General features: G+C 40.4%; 1 protein-coding gene across 1 annotated transcript in view; it reads right to left on the bottom strand.

Moving 5' to 3' along the window:
- Positions 1–338: 338 nt before the first annotated feature.
- NUAK1 (NUAK family kinase 1) overlaps positions 339–22802 on the bottom strand; it is a 100419-nt gene continuing 77955 nt past the window's right edge. Inside the window, exons 3-7 of the mRNA XM_040408351.1 lie at positions 21948–22099; positions 17315–17380; positions 5811–5930; positions 3424–3556; positions 339–2888 (exon numbers count right to left, since the gene is read on the bottom strand). Of these exons, the coding sequence (XP_040264285.1) occupies positions 1762–2888; positions 3424–3556; positions 5811–5930; positions 17315–17380; positions 21948–22099 (1598 nt within the window). The 3' untranslated portion in view covers positions 339–1761. The remainder of the gene's footprint in view (positions 2889–3423; positions 3557–5810; positions 5931–17314; positions 17381–21947; positions 22100–22802) is intronic.

The raw sequence follows: 22802 nt of genomic DNA, 5'->3' as shown, positions 1-22802 counted from the left end.
ATATGAATGGAAAATGTAATTGCCACAAGATTTATAGGTATATTCATCATGATTGATGCTTTCCCTGCACAAAATGTCTAATCACAACTGATGTGTCACGTGTCACAGTCTCTCTTTCATTGGTTTTCTTTTCCCTTTTGATGGTAAGAATAGTGAGGCCTGCAGCGCTGTTCCTCACCAAGTTTTCTTTGTATCAGTACAAAGCCGTCAAAGCAAAAGCCATGGCACTAATGTGAAAGGTTCCTTGAGCTGACCAGAAAAAAAGCTTTTGCCTACAATATATAAACCTCAAATTACTATACTTTATGTCTACTCTACACAAACAAACCTTATTAGTATGTGCAATACAGGTTTCCGCATATAGTTTGCCCAGGCCTGTCACATACCCAATGTGCATGTTTTCAGGAAATCCAGTTGACCACTTTACACATTTATGGCAGAAGTTACTTCTATCACGTTCTAAGAACTGATACCTTTAATAGATCCACAACAATTCAATTCAATCCTCTGTCCTCCATTACCCTCCATATGCTTTCTACTTGCTATTTCATTCCCACTGAATTCCACATCCCATTGACATTCTACATATGCAGTCTTTCTACTTGCCATGAGCCACTTCCATCAACATTTTATAAACGAGCTGATCCAAGGTCACATATCATACGCTCAACCCATGAATATTTCACATCTTCTGTTTGCTGACAGTGAGAGTAAAGAAATCCGCACTGAGGTCCACTGAGTATTTGCCAACAAAAATTGTTGTAATGGGTTCTTCATGTGAAAGACATCTGGAAGTGTGTCTTAGATACAACTTAACCAAAGAGAGCAGCCCTTTCATTTTCAGCTAGGCGTTCTTAAATTATGTTTGGCATGAATTTGCAAATGTGTTTGAAATCCTAAAAAAACATAAAGCAGGGAACACCCAAATCAAAAATGTTCAGCCACCTGTCACTACATTTTCTGTTTGTTCTTTAATCCCATAAGTTATACATTTGATCCAGGCAGTGCGGTGGTTAAATGTCTAGAACAGTTACCTTGTGCACTGGTGTCCTGGATTCCAATCTGACCATAGGCAACATCTGTATAAAGTTTTAATGTGCCCCCATGGTTGTGTTGGTTTCCGCTAGGTATTCCAGTTTCATTCCACACTACAAAAACATACGGATAGGTTAATTCTGAATTTGGCTAGTTGACTCCCATGGAGGCAGGGACCGATACAGGTGATCACAATCCCTCTACAGCCGTGTTCCTCAACACCAGTCCTCAGGGCCCACCTGTCAGGCATGATTTGAGAATATCCCACTGAATTACCGGTGGTAAGTCCTGATGCATTGACATCAATGATATCACTAAGGAAATCCTGAAAACATGCCTGGCAGGTGGGACCTGAGGACTGTAGTAGAGGAACATTGCTCTACAGCACTGTGGAATATGTACAGTAGGAACTATAAAATGAATAAAGGAATAATAATAATTTCATAAAATATCCCTATTAATTCTTTTTCCAAAAAAAAGGCATCAAAACAAAATTAAAAGTCAGCCAAAACAGGCCAATGGATAATTGACTTATAATTCCTTCTACACAAGTAATCATATATGTAATCCTCCCACAGCTAGGCCATATTTTTCTAAGTAAACCAGTATTTTATGTAAGTTACAGCTCAGGGTATTGTCTTGGTGTGTTCCTATAGGATCCGACTTTCTAAACTATCACTGTCAGCAAAACAACCATCTTGCCATAAAAGTTTCAATGCTCAGTAACTACTTGAGCTTGTTGCAGATCTCTAAAGCTTTTTTGTAAACCTGAGTGACGTCATCCATATCTGTAAGTAAAGAAAAACTGTTGTCAGCAAAGCGATTGCGATAACGTTTCAGGTTCTGCGGCCGAGGACTTTTAGGAAGTCCTTCAAAATCCTTAATAAAAAGTATATTTTCAGCTGAAACACAACTACGTATTCTTTGTCTGTTTGGTCTCCCAGCTGATAATTCAAGCAATTCAAAAGAGTCATTGGACAAAACGCTGTCATCGCTAATGATGCTAGATGGACGACTGTAGCTTCGAGATAGACCTTCCACGGGCACAAGATCTTGCTCCATTGATTCCAGTGATGTTGTGGCAGAACCAGCCACTGAGGAGTCTGTGTTACTATTGGAATATTTACTGCTGTACTTTAAGATTCCTTTCCGCCTGTATGATAGGCTGTGAGAAACTGTTCGTTTTGTTTCATTAATAAGTTGAGGCATCTCGTTGCTCTCTGTTCCATCATTGTCCAATAGCTCTGAAGATTCACTTCTTTCTGGTGATGAATAGTAGCCAGACTCCCTCTGCTGAGTCTTCTTTAAAATGCCTTTCTTTGGCATTGGCGTACACTGCTTTGAGCTATATAATATTGGTTTCTCAAGCTCCCTTGTACTGGTAGAACATGTATTAGTGAGCACTTTCTCAGTGTCAGGTTTACACGTAGGAGACAATACTGGGCTGATGACCCCTTCTATATAGTTAGCACTGTGGCAACGGTGCTCACTGTTACTCCTCTTTTTCAAGATACTCTTAGGCCTCTTTGATATGCTTGTTTCTTCTTGTAAAGCCTGTGCAATGTCATTGTCCTTTTTGGATTTCTTCAAAGACCTCTGTCGATCAACAGATGCTTCAGATGGCTTTGAAAGGCACTTGATTTTGTTTTCAGATTCCATCTGCCGGCTGGTGGAGCGATGATGCCAGTCAATGAACCTGGCAAGCAATGGAGATTCTGAATCCTTTAAGACATCACAGTCACACACACTAGTCTTGTAGCTCCAGTTAACCCACCAGTGGTTTGCAATATCCTCGATGGTTGCTCGACGCTCGGGATTAACCATTAACATCCACCTGATTAGTCCACGGGCATCTGTATAAAATAAAGATCATGACAAATATAAGTACTGTAAATACTATACTCAGCCATGTGCAGAAGTACAATTCTTGTTCTTACAGTACAATTATCTACAGGTGAAACTCGACAAATTTGAGTATTGTGCAAAGTTAATTTATTTCAGTAATCCAATTTAAAAGGTGAAACTAACATATGAGATAGACTCATTACATGCATAGTGAGATATTTCAAGCCTTTATTTGTTATAATTTGGAAGATTATGGCTTATAGCTTATGAAACCCCAAAGTCTTAATCTCAGGTACCCTTTGCTCAGGGGGTATGGATTAATAAACTGACAAGAGTGTGACACTTTGAGCCTAGAATATTGAACCTTTTCAAAAAATATCAAATTTTAAGCTGCATTAATGAAATTCCTTTTAATTTGCATTACTGAAATAAATGCACTTCTGCGCGATATTCTGAGTCCATAGAATACACAACTAAATAGTATAACTGACACACTATAATATACAACTGCAACTAATACCAGCATTCCCACCATACAATTACCTGAGGGTTGGGTTGGCTCTCTATATTCGCCACTGCTTATTTGTCGAATTAGGTTTTTGTGGTCAAAACCATCAAATGGCATGGTGCCATAAACCAGAGTATAGAGAAGTACTCCAAGTGCCCAACTATCAACCTGAAACAGAAATGATTTATTTCAGTTGTATCAAGCAATATATATAGTCATGTCATTCTTTTAAAGAACAATGCTTTAAAACTGCAATTTTGAATTATCAGAGGCACTGTAGTCTTTAAGAAGAGGCACAAATAGACCCTACACAACTTCTTAGGAAGAACCAGGGTCATTCTTATTAAAGTGAGTCTGTCACTAGGAAATTCAAACCAGCAACAATACCTTTAATGGCTACCTCAGCTCAATTCAATGATACATTTACTCGTTCAGGAGAAGAAATAATTTAATCTATATGCAAATCAGCATTTAAGACTTAGTGCACCAAGGGCGGGCCCAAGTGACTGTGCATTGTTGATCCTCCTGCTTCCATGTCCAGCCTCTCCTTCCTGATTGACAGTACAAGCTTCCTGCATAGTCATGTTACCTGGCTATGTCAATCAGGAAGTAGAATGACAGGCAGAGGATGGGAGATATGTATCTGTCGGTGCTTTGGACCCTTCGTACACACTGGACTTTTATGGTAGATTGAGGTGGAGCTCACCCCCCAGTTAACAAACCTCAATTCTGCCTTGTGATCTATGTCTACACATACAACTCAAAGGAGTTGAATTAAGTAATAATCATCCTCTTGATTAAAACATGCCTTTGAGACATCTGAGTGCTGAGACCCCCACAATCTCTACAACGAGGGGAGAGCATCAGTTATGATCAGTTAGCATCAGTTTGTGTCAGCTCTGTCAGAGATGAGTTATTTTTGGCGAGACTAAAAATACTGCATGCAGGAACTCAGCTTAAGTAAGACATTGCACTGTTAGACAGGGCCAAAGCAATAGAACTATAGGTGACGCAAACACCTGGTGGATGGAGCACACACATTAGTTATATTAGTGATATCAGTAAATTGTACTGGGGGGCACTCAGTTATCTGGTGTTGCACAGAATACTCCAATATAGGCGAGTATACAATTCTTTAATATCAAAAATCTAAAATAAAATTCAGAAGTAAAACATCATAAAATATAACATAATACATGAAACAAAACAACACAGACCACAGACTGAAAGACGGTCATGTATATTGCTGATCCAAACGCCACTGCCCATACGTACGGATGTAGTAGGGTTAAGACTCATGCTTTATGAGATGTGTTAACTAAACTAAAGTTAACTAAATGCGTTAAGCAATTGCTTTTCAATGGCTTTTGTTTCAAGATAACGCAATGAGATAATGAAATTTGAGCTAAGGGTTTGCTGCATCTGTAGTAGCTTGATGAGACTTGAGGTATTAGACCAGCATATAACTGACGCCCTTAATACCCCTAACAATATACAAAAGGATATATAGAAAAATGCACTATTGTAGGCAGCTAGTATTGGATGCTTACGTAGCAAATAATAAAATAGCGGTAGTAGGTGGTCAATTAGCTTGCATTATGGATAGTATAGTATATCATACAATAGTGTGTTTGTAGGCAAAATGTCTTATTTCATATATAATACAATATCCAATATGGCTACAGCAGCCCAGTGTTATAGAGATTACATTTATGTAGTTATTTGGTTTGTGGAGAAAGAAAAAAAGAAAAAATATATAATATACAAATAGATGTAGACCAATTTCTCATATGGCGATGTGTTTTGTTTCATTTATTATGTTTTATTTTATGATGTTTTACTTCTGAATTTTATTTTATATTGTAGTATTTGTATATTGGAGTATCCTGTGCAACACCAGAAAACTGAGTGCCCTGCAGTAGAATTTACTGATTTCTATTTGATTATATTGACAGTCGGTGTGTCGAGGAGAGTGCACCTACATCACAAGGTTAAAGTAGTTAGAGCCACTGTAATTTAATTATTTTTTATATTAGTGATATATCAAAGTTCACTTTGCAGCATAAGTGACATGATAACTTTGCTCTTTTTGGGCAGAACGATTACAGCAATACCAAATACAAAGATAGTTTTCTTTTTACGTTTTGCTATTTTTTGTACAAAGTCCTGACTTCCACCATACATGTACTGCGGAGTCTGGCAAGGGGTTGGAAAAAAACTCATTTAATCCCTGTGTTCCTAATAATGTACCCTGTAGCACACTGAAGGTTCTGGGTTTGAGACCTGGCAGCAACACTTTAAAAGTAGGGACAAAATATTTTTTATATTTACAGGGGTGTCCCCAAACTCTGTCAGAATGCTAACAATATTTAGAGATAACAGAATGTTGCTAGGGCAATGTTCAATGGCAGACACGACTTACCTCGGGACCTCGATAGGGCTTTCCATTTACAATTTCTGGGGATGCATAAAGAGGACTACCACAAAATGTCTGCAAAAACTTGTCTTTTTGGTAGAGATTTGACAGACCAAAATCTGCAATCTGCAAGAAAAGGTGAAATATGTAAAGCCAACATTACCTATGACCTAACAGTCAAGTTCACAATACATATATTCGCTCAGGATGCATATGAAAAGTAAATCACTCATTTGTTTGCTCATTTAGCTTCATCTAGTCATCTGAACACATACAAGAAAATATTCTGCAACAAATTTCCCTATACTTTCTAACATACATACAGTAATTGCACCATCTTAATGGACAAATGATGGGCCTAATAGTGATCACGGAGAACGATAACAACAAACTTTATTACTAATATTAGACTGCATACACAGATATCCTGGGGCCACACGTGCCCTTCTAAGGTAATTTCCAGTTCATCTAAGAAATATAAGCAGTAAAAGATGGACAACAGAACAAATCAAACTGTCTAAGGGGCATTTACTTGGGCCAATATGCAGGACAATGATCAGGATTGCTACTGTGATCATTCATCCCCATACATATTCATTGTTTGTGGGAAGCACACCCCTATTTTAACAGGTCGAGGTGCCACAAAACGAAAGATTACCCATCAAACAACAAAAGTGTTTTGCTCATTTGCCGCATGATCAGCAGAACAATGTTTGTTCCCAGAGAATGACGGTCCGATGATGCTTAGACCTCATTAGAAAAGCTGGCATGTCTGAGCTCTTCTTAACCTGTAACTACCCTTTTATATTCTTCTATTACCTTTTCAGAACTCAAAAGATTAAATGGATTTTGTAATCTTTAAAATGATGAGCAAATGGTTTAAATACAGTATGATTTATCAATTACTAATGTACTTCTAAGCCAGTCTCACATACTGGGACATGTTCCTGGTGCTTATCTCTTGCTTGTGGGATGATAATATACATCTTTGTCCTACTCTTTGCGTGCTATCTCTCCCTGGCTCTCCTCCGCTAAACCTGTCTCTGGAGAGGCGTGTTTCACATGCTGGGCAGTAGATTATACAATGTAAGTCCATAGCAGAGCAGTGTCTCAGTAGCATAGATGTGTTGTCCGTGAATTACCGCACGCCTATACACCTTTATCATGGTAGAATTTTTGTATGATCCCTAAACAAGGGATCTAACCATGTCGGCAATGCTCAAAATCTTAAAATTTAGTCTAGGGGTAAAAGAATGAGAAGACATGACTCATGGTGGTATTCCAACTCCAAACGGGAGAAGGATCTCTCTTTATCAGCAAAGCCCTGGGTGTCACCCACACAACCTAAAAATACAAATAAGCCAATAGGATTGTGACTAGTGTTGAGCGAACTTCTGTTTTAAGTTCGGCGTCTAAAGTTCGGCTTCCGGTTAGCGGAGGATCCCGATATGGATTCCGAATTCCGTTGTGGTCCATGGTAGCGGAATCAATAATGGCCGATTATTGATTCCGCTACCACGGACCACAACGGAATTCGGAATCCATATAGGGATCCTCCGCTAACCGGAAGCCGAACTTTAGACGCCGAACTTAAAACAGAAGTTCGCTCAACACTAATTGTGACATTTGGTTTAGCAAAGAGTGATGTGACGTATATATATTCATAGTATACATCTGGATGCAATTAGGATACTCCAGAGCGGGAAAATCAAAACAGAGGAATTCTTTGTAAAGATACATGACATCCAATGACATCCCCCTGTAGCCATCTAGCTTTTATCCAAATATTGTATCCTGGGTATATCCAAGATTTAATTATGTTAAAAATAATCCTGCTATATCTGCTATATAATTCTTCTAATAGATGGGCATGCAGACAACTGTAAATCAAGCAATGTATGTAAGAGGGTAGCTTATTCATCAAAACTGTAGTCCTTTACATAGTAATAACACCCATAGAAAGCCTGGGAAACATAAAAACAAATGAACTGCACAGAGCTGGCAAAGATAAAGAAAATCTAAAATCTGAGCTATGGTGGCATCATCTAGTGAGCATTCAGACACATAAAGGTACTTTTTCTGCAGGTTCATAAGTATGAAAAAATCTCTGGCTTATTTCACATTAGCGTTAGGCTTGTCCGGCAGGCTGTTCCGGTAGGGGAACAGCCTGCCGCAACGGTACTAACGCTTGTACACATGTGCTGCCGGAAGTCCGGCCTGGCCCCATTCACTATAACAGGGCTCCAGATGGCGACCAAAATGGACTTTTTAGTCTTGCCGCCATTTGCGACTAGACCCGCCGCCGCAGCTCTGCAGTTGAATACAGCAGCGGGGCACCGGAGATGATAGTTCTCTGCCCCGCCGCCGATGTTCTTCTCAGCAGCGCAGTGGAGAAGTCCGGCACCTGAGGGGTTAACTGCAGCGGATCGCAGCTCCCTGTCATAGAGGTCGGGTGCCGGCTATTTGATTCCGGCACCCACCTCCTGTATTTGTATTAACAGGTCAGTTATCTTCATTGGTGGCGCAGTGCCAACACCCCAGTATAATAAACATTGGTGGCGCAGTGCACCCCCCCCCCCCCCCCCCCCCCGCGCCAACACCTCAGTATTAAAGTCATTGGTGGTTTAGTGGCAGTTCCGATCGGAGCCCCAGCAGTGTAATCGCGGGGCTCCGATCGGTTAACATGGCAGCCAGGACGCTCCTGAAGCCCTGGCTGCTATGGTAAGCTTCCTGCTGCCCTGTGCACAAAGCCCAGGGCAGCAGGGAGAGTGTGAAGTCCTAGTCACCCTAATAGAGATTTATAAGGGTGAATAGGACAAGGGTTTCAGCCCCTAAGGGGGCTAATAGTAAGTAAAAAAAAGATTTTCTTGACAAAAAATTTCATTTGGCTCCTAAATTTTTCAGTTCAGGAGCCAATGGCTACTAGGTATTTTTTTTTAGTCTGGAGCACTGTATAATAGGGACGGGCAGGAGTTGCGGTTGCAGCACAGCAAACATGCCAAGAGGCAGCCAGACAAAAAACGCAGTGTGCAAGCGCCTCTGCCGGAACAGCCTGCTGGACACTCCTAACGCTAATGTGAAAGAAGTCTAAGTTAGATCATAAACAAAACCATTAGATGCAAGTGCACTTTAATTTAAAATACATTAATAGAAAAAAAATAGCTGTCAATCCACATGTACTCAGACAGTGTGTTTTCCTAACACTGTTCTAAAAAAAAGACTCTGGCAGAGTTACTCATAAACTGAAAAGAGAGACTTGTGTGAGGTTCTTGCCAAATCCTTACAGTGTTCTCCAGGAATATACATGGAAATTTTCTTCAGGGTTATTATGGGACAAATCTGACCACTTCTTTTCTTATTGCTGTTGGATATGTCCACCATTGAATATCATTTTACAAGGAGATGAGTGACTTAGGCTCTGCACACACTTGTGTCTCTTCTGTTGCCCTTTAATGGCAGAAAACCATGATAGCATTATAAACTATGTTATCTGGTAAGAAAGACAAGAACTTTGCAAATTAATTGGATTAATTATAGAATAGATCATGATAGAGGTTAAAATAACATGTCTGTCATGGATCCTGTAAAAATGAAACATATGACATCAGTGTGAACAGAGCCTTAGGACCCTACTTCAGTGATCTAGATTCTGAAAAATGTAGTCTTTATACGAAGCCCTTAACTGAAATCTATCAATAGGTGCAGCTAAGGTGTAATTTTTTGCATACAATTGTATATATTTATTTTTTTGCTTATATACCGCCAACATAAACCTCAGTGGAGCTCACAATCTAAAATCACTAGCATTATGTCTTTAAAGTTGAATAATATAACCAATTATATCAACCAAATGATTAGTACTGCTTATAAGGAGTCCAGATCTCTATTTTCCTACTGTCCCTGTTCCCCCACTATAAGCACTCAAGGCTGCGCTGAAATACACAGTCTGGACAGCCGAACATGCGCACAGGAGTCCTCTCCATTATGTTAGCATGGCACAACTGTCCAAACTGTGTATTCCACATCTGCTTTGAGCACTGACAGTGAGGGAATAGGGGGCAGAAGGAAAATAAAAAATTATGATCTGGACTTCTTATCTGCAGGATTAATGCAGATAAAAGTCCAAGAACATGGTGACAGATGCCCATGAGCACTTTTAAGACACAGGTCCATCGAGTCCAATATAATCCTACCGTGTTTCATCCAGAGGCCAATTGCCCCTTATTAGTGGGAAATGTCCTTCCTAACTCCAAATCAGATTAAATACCTTGAAGAACATCTCATCTCCAGAAATCTGGTACTAATGACTTGTGATATTATAATTTATGGAAAAGGCACCCAGGGACCTCTTCAACGAACCTTTACATACATATTGAGAATTTTTCCCACTTATAGGCTAAACAGCCTCCACTGGCATGCTGTGATCTAGGTGAATCTGTGAATGGAGTTCTGGACTATAATACACACATTTTAGCGTTATTGGTGCTGGATTAGGCCTCATGCACATGACCAAATGTGTTTGCGCAAACCATGTGCTTTCTGCATCTGTAAGTACATTCTGCAAAAGGTAGAACATGTCTGTTACCGGCGCTCAGTGTTGGCGCTTCCTCCTCCACATCCCGGCACAGACGCCGGGTCTCCTTGTCTTTCTTCTGCTGTGGCCGGAGCTTGCACTCCTTGCACAGAGCTTGCTGTCAGTGTATAGGGAACGTGTGCGCTCCCCTTCCTAATATTGGGCAGCGCACATGTACCATCAATGTTCCCCATCCTATGGCTGGTAACCATTATGTATATATAGGAGCCTTCTTCCCCAGGAAGGTTCCTGAACCATATTGGTCCCTAGCTTGTCTAGTTCCAGTGTGAAAGTATTCCATTGCTCTTGCTATTACTGTGTACAAGACCTCGGATTACGTTTAACGGACCTAGCCATATTGCCACCTGCCCCTGACTTTGGATCTTGTTTACAGACTTTTCCATATTGCTGTCTGTCTGCCCTGACCTCGGACCTTGTACACAGACTTTGCCTTACTTCCACCTGTCTCAACCCTTTAGATCAGCTTCTAGCCTCCTAGCACCTTCTGGATGTCTCGTACCATCTGGAGGTCTGTCCAGTGGGTCCACATCCAGGTCCCGTTTCCCTCATGTTCCAATCCACCTCAGAGGTAGCACCTGATGTACCCCTCGGGAAAATCTATCCTCACCATCAGAGGTATTGCGAAGAACGAGGGGTGCACTTAGCCATCACCCTCTGAGGAGATTGGTCACATGGGACAGGGGGTTCACACAATGTCCTATATATGTCCACAAAATGCAGACCAAAGTCAATGGGTCTGCAAAAAATGCAGATGACACACGAATCGCAAGTATGGTGAACTAAAAAGGGCTTTTGCCCTGTCCCGAACCCTAATTCTCAGACACACACAGACTGCCTTTAATTTCCTTGAATTCCTCATATTAATTCTCACTGGTTGCATTGCAGGAAGTTGCTGTTAAGTCTTTAGACGTGTGTCCTGCCAGTCAAGAGGCAAATAATGAGACATTTACACTACTAATGACTCAATGCTAGTCCCTGACCTTTGTCCAGGCTCTCCGTACTACAAGCATTTTCCCTTAAAATTGCTCAATATGCTTTCCTTACAAAAACACAGTTCTTAATGGTATGGAATGTATGAAACGTGAAATGCAAGGCTTAATATATTTGTTTTCTCATGAAGGAGCGGTTTCTGCAGCCATGTTTTCATTATGGCTATTCAGGAAAAAAAAGTATTTACATTGAAGTCCACTCCCATCCTCACAGACTGATGCTTATCAGCTTTCCCATTAAGCTTGTCAGACTCTATGAAGCAAGATTAATAGGATTTCAGATTACTTAAAGGTCTTGGCACATAAAACACAGCAATTTAGTTATATAAAAAGAAAAAAATGAAAAAATATGAAAAGGATTTGGTGAAATATTATACCCTTGTCTATTTTTTTGAATATGTATACATTTTTATCATAAATCTGCTGCTCATACACTGATATTCAGGATCATGGAAGCAAACTGTACTATGTATGGTTACCAACATGCTATCAATGGCTGCCATCATATTAAGACTGCAACATCTGGACTTTGTGTGGCTCATCTGAGACCAAAAACTGTTTGGTAATCTTAGGTTAGTTTGACATCTCCATTTACCTGTTCTGGCAGAGGGACAGCGTGCCAGAGTTCACCATATCCGGCAAAGCCTGATACTGCTGTTCACCGCCAGACCGCATTGACTATAATGGGATCCAACGAGGATACACCTGGATTCTGGCATCAGTACCGGGTCTTTACCACACAAAAAACAGTGCAGCAGTTTTTATCTGTCCGACACCCCACACCATTGATGGTATATCGCTAGGATATGTCACCGATGTCAGATAGGTGTGAGTCCCACCTCCAGAACGGAGGCCATAAAGTGAAGGAGTGCACATTGCGCATAAGCGGTTGCTCCATTGACTGCTATGGGACTTCGAGAAATAGCTGAGGGCGAATACGCTGCTATTTTTGAAAGTTTTATAGCAGTTAATAGAGAGCAAGCAACACATGCGCAGCCACCTCTCCATTCACCACTATGGAACTGCCAGAAATAGCTACTTTCAGAACTGCCACGGCAGTGAACGGAGGGTAGCCACGTTGGGGGCCCTGTTCTGGAGATAGGAGCGGGTCCCGATGGTCGGACCCACACCTATATGACACTGACAGCAAATCCTAGCTATATGCCACTAATGCCCCACATGGGAATATCCCATTAAGTTTGTAAAAGAAAAAACACAGCTTTTCTATAGTAGTATTTTAAATAACCTTTCATAAAAGTACTGTATCATTGGGGTTTTCTGCTGCACTCTTACAGCATGGTTGACCCTATCCTCCTAATTTGATAGGGTCAACCATGCTGTAAGAGTGCAGCAGAAAACCCCAATGATACAGTACTTTTATGAAAGGTTATTATATATAGAAAGACTTCCCTGCTTCGGTTCATACAGAAAAAATGTATATACAGTATTTGGCCTATACATTTCTATGGGTGCCGTACTGCAGCTCTTTGGAATTCAGAGAGGGTTCTGAGCCATTATATTTTACCAGTATTTTGATCCCAAGAATACAGCAATGTTATTTGAAAAATGCAATTAGGTTTAATTATTACAAAGTGTTCTGAATGTTCGCCATTCCTTGAATATTCAAGGTGCAGTTGTTTTCTTACTCTGTCACAGTGGTTAACTTGACCTTGGGCCTGAGTTAACACAAAAAATAAAAACAGACATTTGCATGCTTACAACTACAAACTATTGCACCACTTTTGTCATTTCTGACTCAGGAATTTGCAATAACAATAAGGTCTCTGGTGTGTGTGAGTCGGAAATGCTCTCACTCTGCATTTTTGCATATTAAAATGAAAATTATGCAAAGCAGACTATGTTTACAACAGAGCAAATTGTAAGATTTGGAAGTCTATAAAATGATGAATTAGTTTGTATTAGAGGAGAGAAAATCAATTCTATTGATTTGGAATTCATCCTGAATTTTTGGTGGTTCGTTAGAGTCAAATTACAAAGAGAGAGACAGAGAGACCAACTCGTTACGCTTCTCTGGAACAGAAATGTACAATTCAGCTCTCCTTCCAAAAGGACAAGAAAACCGAGTGTCCCTGCATTACACTTTTCTAAATAAGACTTGCAATTCAGTTTTCCTTCCAGAAGGACAAGAAAACTCAGTGCTCCTGCAGTACAATTTTCTAAATAAGACTTGCAATACATTTTTTCTTCCAAAAGGACAAGAAAACTGAATGTCCCCAAAAAATGTTTGTCTGAGAGAGACATACAAGCAAATTCTCCTTCCAAGAGAACAAGAAAACAGATTGTCTCACACCAGCTGAAGAGATATCTAAAAGGCCTCTGCCAGGGTCAGGGAGACTCTTTCTCATTATATATAGACCACTTAGTACACTTGATGAATATTTTATGCCTGACAACACTGCTCCTGACTTCTTGGGAAATGTATACAAATTAGCATATCTTAATTCTAGTGGCATGAGACAGGCTTAACTCTTTTCCTTTTTGTCAGGAATGCTAAATTTACATATTTTTTTCCCAGAAGCCTCTCTTGTCTAGGACTCATATATACTCTCTGATTCAGAAAAATATGAGTTCTAGGAGTTTAGAGACTGTTATACGCCAATTTTAGAACAACTGGAGCATATTTGATTCGGGTAGAATTTATTCAGACCCAAAATTCCCAAAATCAGACACGAAACAAATTTCAAGAAATTCGCTCATCCCGAGCTTGTATTTAGAGACAAAGTCACTTTAGGTTAGAGATGTGCAGGTGACACATTGCACATAATTACACTGGTCATATAATCCATGTATATTGGCTGAGCCTGATGATTTTGTCAGGACTGGCCAACCATGTAATCACTGTGGGGACACTCCGCCTATTACCCAACTGAAGATGTTGGAAGAGATAAGTATAAGGCAGCTGGATTTTAATGCTACATCTTTTTGGTCTCAGGTAGATTAGGCTACTTTCACACCTGCGTTAGGTGCGGATCCGTCTGGTATCTGCACAGACGGATCCGCACCTATAATGCAAACGCTTAGATCCGTTCAGAACGGATCCGTTTGCATTACCATGAACAAAAAAAAAAAATATATATATTTTTTTTTGTTCATGATAATGCAAACGGATCCGTTTTGACTTTACATTGAAAGTCAATGGGGGACGGATCCGTTTGAAAATTGAGCCATATTGTGTCAACTTCAAATGGATCCGTCCCCATTGACTTACATTGCAATTCTGGACGGATCCGTTTGCCTCCGCACGGCCAGGCGGACACCCGAACGCTGCAAGCTGCGTTCAGGGGTCCGCCTGCTGAGCGGAGCGGAGGACAAACGGTGCCAAACTGATGCATTCTGAGCGAATCCGCATCCACTCAGAATGCTTTAGGGGTGGACGGATCCGTTCGTGGGCCGCTTGTGAGAGCCTTCAAACGGAACTCACAAGCAGAGCCCCGAACACTAGTGTGAAAGTAGCCTAACCCGGAACCAAAAAAGCATGGTTGAAGCCAACTTCTCTCTCCCCAATCAGAACACATGTAGGCTTGGCCAAGCTATACACATGCATAGAGAAGGCAGGAGACATAGCTGTCAACCGAATGAGCATCTCTGCTGCCAGGTATCTGGTGTATGCCCAACCTTTGGTGAGAAAATGATTACTGTGAAATGTACAGAGAGTACTGGATTTTTGTTCTTTTCCTTTACACACAGTTTAAGATTAATCTGAAATGTGATATATGAGCGATAACCGGATTTTGGAATAAGCTGGAGGTGGGATACAGATGATGTGTGTACAGTACGTGCTAGTTATTCATGTGGTGTGGGTGGCAATTTTGTACTTGGCTGCTGGCATGGGAGTGTGAGCTTCAGGAAGAACACTGCACGTTTCTACATGATTACATTTTGTATGAGTGCCAGTATTGAACTTTTGGTTTTGAGTGATATATGGGTATAACACAATACCTGCTGTCAAACAGAATAAGTAATGAGTGAGTGGCAAAAAATGAAGAACATTTGTAAGTATTAGCAAATATACAGATTACACAAGCTACCAACATGAGTACACATGAAGCATAGCCTGAAGCTCTTTGGACAAAATGATATGATCCACCACCTAAATGTTCCAGAACACACTATATAATCTATATATATTTATATACTGTATATATATCCATACATACACACACACACATAATGACAACATATGCTCATGTACAGCACTGCTGTTTTCATAAATAATCTAATAAAAGGCAGAACATGCTACATTCATTGTCTTTGTTATATCTGAAAATTATAAGCGGAAGATTATTCGCAATGGCCAATACACGATTATTTGGGTCATGGTTGGCTTAAAGACTAACTAAACTTTAGTAAAATTTTAATAAGATGTTCCTAATGCCTTAAAAATAGTTTTTCTAATACACTTTATTAAGGCATTTTGTATGTTTATTACAGTTCACCCCCCACTAAAGCGCACCATTCCCCTTGTCTAAAGCAGTCATGTTTTTATAATCCTATATAACCTCTTTAATTGACTGATATTTCCTTAGGACTAGTTCAGTTTTTGATCAGTGATTTCCTTCAGTAATTGTCCGGTCATATATATTGATGACCTATCATCAGGCTAGGTAATCGATATCTGGTCGGCAGGCTCCATGTGAGGGCCACTTCCTCGTCTTTACATTACACATTGTCTACTGTGGAGAGGTGGCGTAGTGTAATTACAAGCACTCGCTCCATTCACTTGAATGGAGCGAGTACTTGTATTACACTGCACTTTCAACAATGTGCAATGAAGAGGAAGTGGCGCTCGCATGAAGCGCCTCTTCCTCTTCAAACAGATGATCAGCGGAGGTGCCGGGTGTCAGACCCTCGCCGATAAGATACTGATGACCTATCCTGAGGATAGGTCATCAATATACAGTAAAGACCAAAAGTTTGGACACACCTTTTCATTCAAATAGTTTTCTTTATTTTCATGACTATGAAAATTGTAGATTCACACTGAAGGCGTCAAAACTATGAATTAACACATGTGGAATTATATACATAACAAACAAGTGTGAAACAACAGAAAATCTGTCATATTCTAGGTTCTTCAAAGTAGCCACCTTTTGCTTTGATTACTGCTTTGCACACTCTTGGCATTCTCTTGATGAGCTTCAAGAGGTAGTCCCCTGAAATGGTTTTCACTTCACAGGTGTGCCCTGTCAGGTTTAATAAGTGGGATTTCTTGCCTTATAAATGGGGTTGGGACCATCAGTTGCGTTGAGGAGAAGTCAGGTGGATACACAGCTGATAGTCCTACTGAATAGGCTGTTAGAATTTGGATTATGGCAAGAAAAAAGCAGCTAAGTAAAGAAAAACGAGTGGCCATCATTACTTTAAGAAATGAAGGTCAGTCAGTCAGCCGAAAAATTGGGAAAACTTTGAAAGTAAGGGCTATTTGACCATGAAGGAGAGTGATGGGGTGCTGCGCCAGATGACCTGGCCTCCACAGTCACCGGACCTGAACCCAATCGAGATGGTTTGGGGTGAGCTGGACCGCAGTGTGAAGGCAAAAGGGCCAACAAGTGCTAAGCATCTCTGGGAACTCCTTCAAGACTGTTGGAAGACCATTTCAGGTGACTACCTCTTGAAGCTCATCAAGAGAATGCCAAGAGTGTGCAAAGCAGTAATCAAAGCAAAAGGTGGCTACTTTGAAGAACCTAGAATATGACATATTTTCAGTTGTTTCACACTTGTTTGTTATGTAAATAATTCCACATGTGTTAATTCATAGTTTTGATGCCTTCATAGTCATGAAAATAAAGAAAACTCTTTGAATGAGAAGGTGTGTCCAAACTTTTGGTCTGTACTGTATATGGCCAGACAACCCCTTTGAGATTACAATACTAACCAGAACTTCTAAAGAAATAATTCTCTCTTACCTTTATGTTACCATTTTCATCCAGAAGGATGTTCTCCAGCTTGAGATCCCTGTGTACAACACCATTCTGGATAAATAAAAAATGATATGAAATAAAATAAATGAAATATTATATAGAAATAGCGATTAGGATGATATTCACTGAACAAAATTCTATCACTAAGCCATTACCATCCAGAAGTCTAGCAGCAGGTTATCTATTAGTCACATGCTATGAGGTTAAGACAAGAATGAGTGGAATCCATCCTCCTCCAAAGTATATGAAACAACAGAAGGTTTTTCTGGTACCTTATTTCAACTCCCCTAGTCTGTAGTGTGCAGGAGTAATATAATCTTCAGCTTAGTGCCAAGATCTGGAAGTGCAAGTCTAATTCCTTTAGGGAGCTTCTCAGATATATAATAAACATTTCACAAAGTTATGCTTTGATTACGAAGGAAAAATGTGTTATAGCTGTAGGTTCGGCTTATCCAAGCTTTAACATTTTCAGTTGGCACATAAGAATCTCAGCCCTGCAAGGAGAAGTGTCCTGTGGTGTTTAGTCTGTGAGCTAGACAGCAGGAAGGATCTTCTATAAAAAGTATAGCGGAAAGATGGTCATGTAAACTGTTTGTGTGATGAAACAAATACAACTTTATCCCTCGGTTCACTGGAACTGTAATATGCTGTATTAAAGCCACTGACCTAAACCAAATAATTCACTCCAAGCAATGTAGAGGAAAACATCAGTGGACTCTTTACCCATATGTAGCATTTCAGCCTAGTTCTCTGGGGCCTTTCTCAATACATATTTCAATCTACAGTTGTCTTTTTATTCTCCCATCATCGCTAAGAAAGACGTGTCCATGTCAGGACTATTACCTGCCTTGTACCTTGAGGTTACCTAAGGTATAGCCAACTTTACTTCTCTTTCACGTTTGAGTACCTGAAATGTTTGAAAGCTATTGTATAATCATTTCTAAAGATACATTGACATCTACCTACAGATTAAAGGGGTTATCCACCTTGTGAACAAGTTTTGGATCCCACCTTCCTGCCTAACCTGTGGAGAGAAGTATACTTACTTGCCCCATCATGCCTGGGGAACATGTCACCACTAAGGCTAGTTATTGGCTGCAGTGGTACACGTTCCCCGTCCATTCCAGAAGTTGACAAGTGGGGACAGTGATTGGAAGGAGCCAGAACCATACAGGGTGCAGGTAAGTTTTCCTCCCAAAACTTGTTCAAAAGCTGGACAACAACTTTGATAAAAGAGGATAACTGATTTACGCAACTATTGGTAGACAAACGTCTATATCTCAAGCGTCTAAATCTAGAGATTAAAGAGTTTGTCCCAGCTCACGGTTTCCATGGTGAGATGGGACAAAGTGCCAGCCCTTGATGGCTAGGTTCATGGAAACAGCTGAGTGGGCAGGTGCTCTGCTGTTTCTGTAGCTCCCGTTGTACTGAATGGTAGGTGCGCAAGCAGTGGAGCAGAAGAAGCGACGCTGCTTTACTAATGCTGGAAGTTACAGAAGCAGTGTAGCTTGTTCTGCTGTGGACATGGTGAGATGGGACAAACTCTCATTACTTTAAGAACAAAGGGAGACCTGGTTTGTGTTTGGAACACTGCTGGATGTCTCCAATTGTAAACCTATTATGATGCACTATGAGTTAAGTTGGCCATACACTTCAGGCATTTATCAGATGAATAATAGCTATTCCTCCTGATTTCCCCATACACGTGCATGCTTTGCTCAGTTGAGTATGTATGCGTTTTCAATGGGGTTGAGGGTGGAGGAATCTTCTGCTAAATGCTATGTCTCCGTTATCAGTTGGCTTATCTCCCCTGAGACCAAAAAGCTATTACACATTAGGCTACTTTCACACTAGCGTTCGGAGCGGGTCAGTCTGATGTTTCATTATAAGTCTGGACGGATCCGCTCGCCTCCGCTCGGCCAGGCGGACACCCGAACGCTGCAAGCAGCGTTCAGGTGTCCGCCTGCTGAGCGGAGCGGAGGCTGAACGCTGGCAGGCGGATGCATTCTGAGCGGATCCGCCTCCACTGAGAATGCATTAGGGCCGGACGGCTGCGTTCAGGACCGCTCGTGAGCCCCTTCAAACGGAGCTCATGAGCGGACACCTGAACGCAGGTGTGAAAGTAGCCTTAGACGGTTAGAGTGAAGGAGTGATCCCACCAATACCAGTAGGTTACAAATTTGATGTTTGGCCAGATTTAAACTACCCATCATAGGCAGCATGCAACCCTACATGTATAGCTGGCCATACACATTAAATAGAAGTTGGATGAACAGCAGTTGAACAATCATCTGGTGAAGGCTCATTTTGCAGACTTGGCCATATACATTAGATAGAAGTTGTTTGAAAAGCAGTTAAAGAATCATCTGGTGAAGGTTCATTTCTCAGACACAGTTATACACATTTAAGTCCATATTGGCCGTTACAGTTGTTCCAAATGCCCATAAATGTTCAATGAAACCGGGTGATGGGCAAAAGACAGTGCATCAAAAAAAGATCTCTCATCCTTGAACAATCTTTCTTTGAACAAAAGATCTTTCATCCGACTATTGGACTGACATATTAAACATGGCCGACTTCTTTTTGGGCAATCATGCTCTCATCAGTCAGTTAAAATTATTGTTTGTCATTAAATTTCACCTGCCAAAACGTTCCTTTTGGTTGAAATCGTCCGTTTTGATCCACTTTATATATTAGGGCTGAAAATTGAACTGAACTAATGTAAGTTACATAGGCATTTGGCAAAGAAAATAACTGTATACTGTGTGGTATTTGTTTGGGGGTGTGCTTTTGCTGAGAGAGTTTCCCGGCATATAAGCCAAAACTGCAGAGGCTTATGCTGAAAAAGGGGGTCCACATTTGTATTTCATTGCACTGACAAAGTGGACAAATAGGTGGCACCAAACCAAATGTACATCATTATGGGTAAGTTGGGTTTTCTGAGATTAGAAGGAGAGCTCAGCTCCATTCCAGTTAGGCCTAGTTCACACGAACGTTTTTTTTTGCGGGTGTACGGGCCGTTTTTATGTGTTCCGTATACGGTCCGTATACGGAACCATTCATTTCAATGGTTCCGCAAAAAAAACGGAATGTGTTCCGTATGCATTCCATTTCCGTACTTCCGTTTTTCCGTTCCGTGGAAAGATAGAACATGTCCTATATTTGGCCGCAAATCACGTTCCGTGGCTCCATTAAAGTCAATGGGTCCGCAAAAAAAACGGAACACATACGGAAATGCATCCGTATGTCTTCCGTAGCTGTTCCGTTTTTGCTGAACCATCTATTGAAAATGTTATGCCCAGCCCAATTTTTTCTATGTAATTACTGTATACTGTATATGCCATACGGAAAAACGGAACGGAAAAACGGAACAGAAACGGAAACACAACGGAACTCAAAAACGGAACAACGGATCCGTGAAAAACGGACCGCAAAAAACTATAAAAGCCATACGTTCGTGTGAACTAGGCCTTAGTGTGTCTGAACTGACATATCAAAACCACAGTCTATTGGCACGAATGGTGCTGAGACCCTTTCTTATAATCTCACACAAGAGCATTAACAGTTAGGTAAAAGATGTTTCTACTGACAGTCAGTTACTGTGTATGTTCAGCTATGTAGGCTCTATTCCCATTACATTTAAGTCTTCTGTGTCAGCACTCCTGACATGTCTGATTTATCTACTGATTTACTTAGTTGCATTATTCATACCATAACAACTTCATATAGTTTTGTTGTAATGTTCCTCTGCTATTCCTACTACAACTTTATGAATATATTACCAACTGGGTGTTAGCAGATAGGGATGTTTCACTGCACACTAACACTCTGCCCAATCACAGTGCTGGCAGTGCCAGACTGCGTAGGGACACAAAGCTTAGGCAAGAGGAATGGTCCCACCCAGTTTTCAATTTATTCAGAAATAATTTCGAAGAGAAATAACAGAAAAAAGCACAAATTAGACTTATATAAAACAATGCTCTAAAATTCAAATTTTATGGCGAATAGAATGATTTACTAAAACCGACATGTCAGGAGTACATACAAGAAGTCACAAACTGCAGACAGAGCGTAGCCAACCTCTAATTTTCCACTTTCTCACCATGAATTGTATTCTGAGCACCATGAAATACGGCTCTAGAAATGCAGTTATCTTCATTTTTCATGGCCATAAAATACTAACGCTTTGCAAACTAGTCGAATACTGTTCCTGAAAGGTCAGCAGGATCTGAAAGCACTGATCTTATCTGCACAAATATTTGCCCTGAATTTTGCGTGTGAGATATTTTCAATGTCTGCGCTGGACACTAAAATACACCCTATCTACTTATCTGGAGCAACTCCTCCCTTACATTAGAGAACAGGAGTTTATTCGCTTCTCTGCACATTGCAAGGGCCTGGGATTCTCTTTAGTGACCACCTTGGCAAAGTAGTGGCTAGATGAGCGTGAAAATAATACACAACATATGGTGAGCAATATGATATGTGGACTATAGCAGCATAACCTTATACTCAAGGACATAAATCACCATTTACGGCAAAGGCGTTGTTAATCCAAAACCGCCATATCTACAGCCAAAGAATAAGTCTAGCAAATCCCAACACGTTGTCTCCTTACCTTATGACAGTAGTGCACAGCAGAAACGATCTGACGAAAGAAATGCCTCGTTTCCCTTTCGCTCAGTCTTCTCCTCTCGCTGATGTAATCATACAGTTCGCCTTTGCTTGCATATTCCATGATGATCACTATCTTATCTTTATTCTCAAACACTGCAGGAGGAACACAATGATGTCACCATGCAAGTTCCAACACCATGCAAATATATATATATATATTACATAATCACAAAAACATCAACACAATCTAAAAACAATGTGATCCCTTACATAAGACACAAATGTTCCAGCATGTTTTTATGTATGAGTATGATCAACGAATGCAAACAGCGACATACACAAGCCTTAGATGTTCTCTGTGTCAGGCCACCATACCATAGGAAATCATGAAAACCCCAAAGAAAATAACATTCCTATAATTCTAGAAATGCTTAGGCTGATCTTCACTTTTATCATTCGATCTATATATGGAAATGTCTGGTACAGATTAGGATTTTATGAAATTGTATAAAGATTATATCCATACAGGCAATAAAAATATAGATAAAGAGCCTTGAAGTTATAGAAGCACAGGAAATGAGTCCTTGATTTTCCATGAATATGTATTCAATGTATAATAAGCTTGGCCATAAACCACCAATTCTCCTTGATCCACAGGAGTAAGGTGAAAATGACCTTCAAAATGACCAACTTTATCCAATAATCAGATTTGATGAGATTATATTTGAACATGGAATTTAAATCCCACCAGACAGCAGCCACAGATGAGGTTCAAGCTATCAAGTCTATGATCAGAGCAGTAGTAAAACTCTATTATCTGCCTACCAAACCTGAAACTCAATCCCTTTTACCTGAG

This window comes from Bufo bufo, chromosome 1, assembly GCF_905171765.1.
Source record: "Bufo bufo chromosome 1, aBufBuf1.1, whole genome shotgun sequence".
NCBI lineage: Eukaryota > Metazoa > Chordata > Amphibia > Anura > Bufonidae > Bufo > Bufo bufo.
The sequence above is the reverse complement of the archived record's forward strand: the minus strand, read 5'-3'. Positions and strand labels throughout refer to the sequence as shown.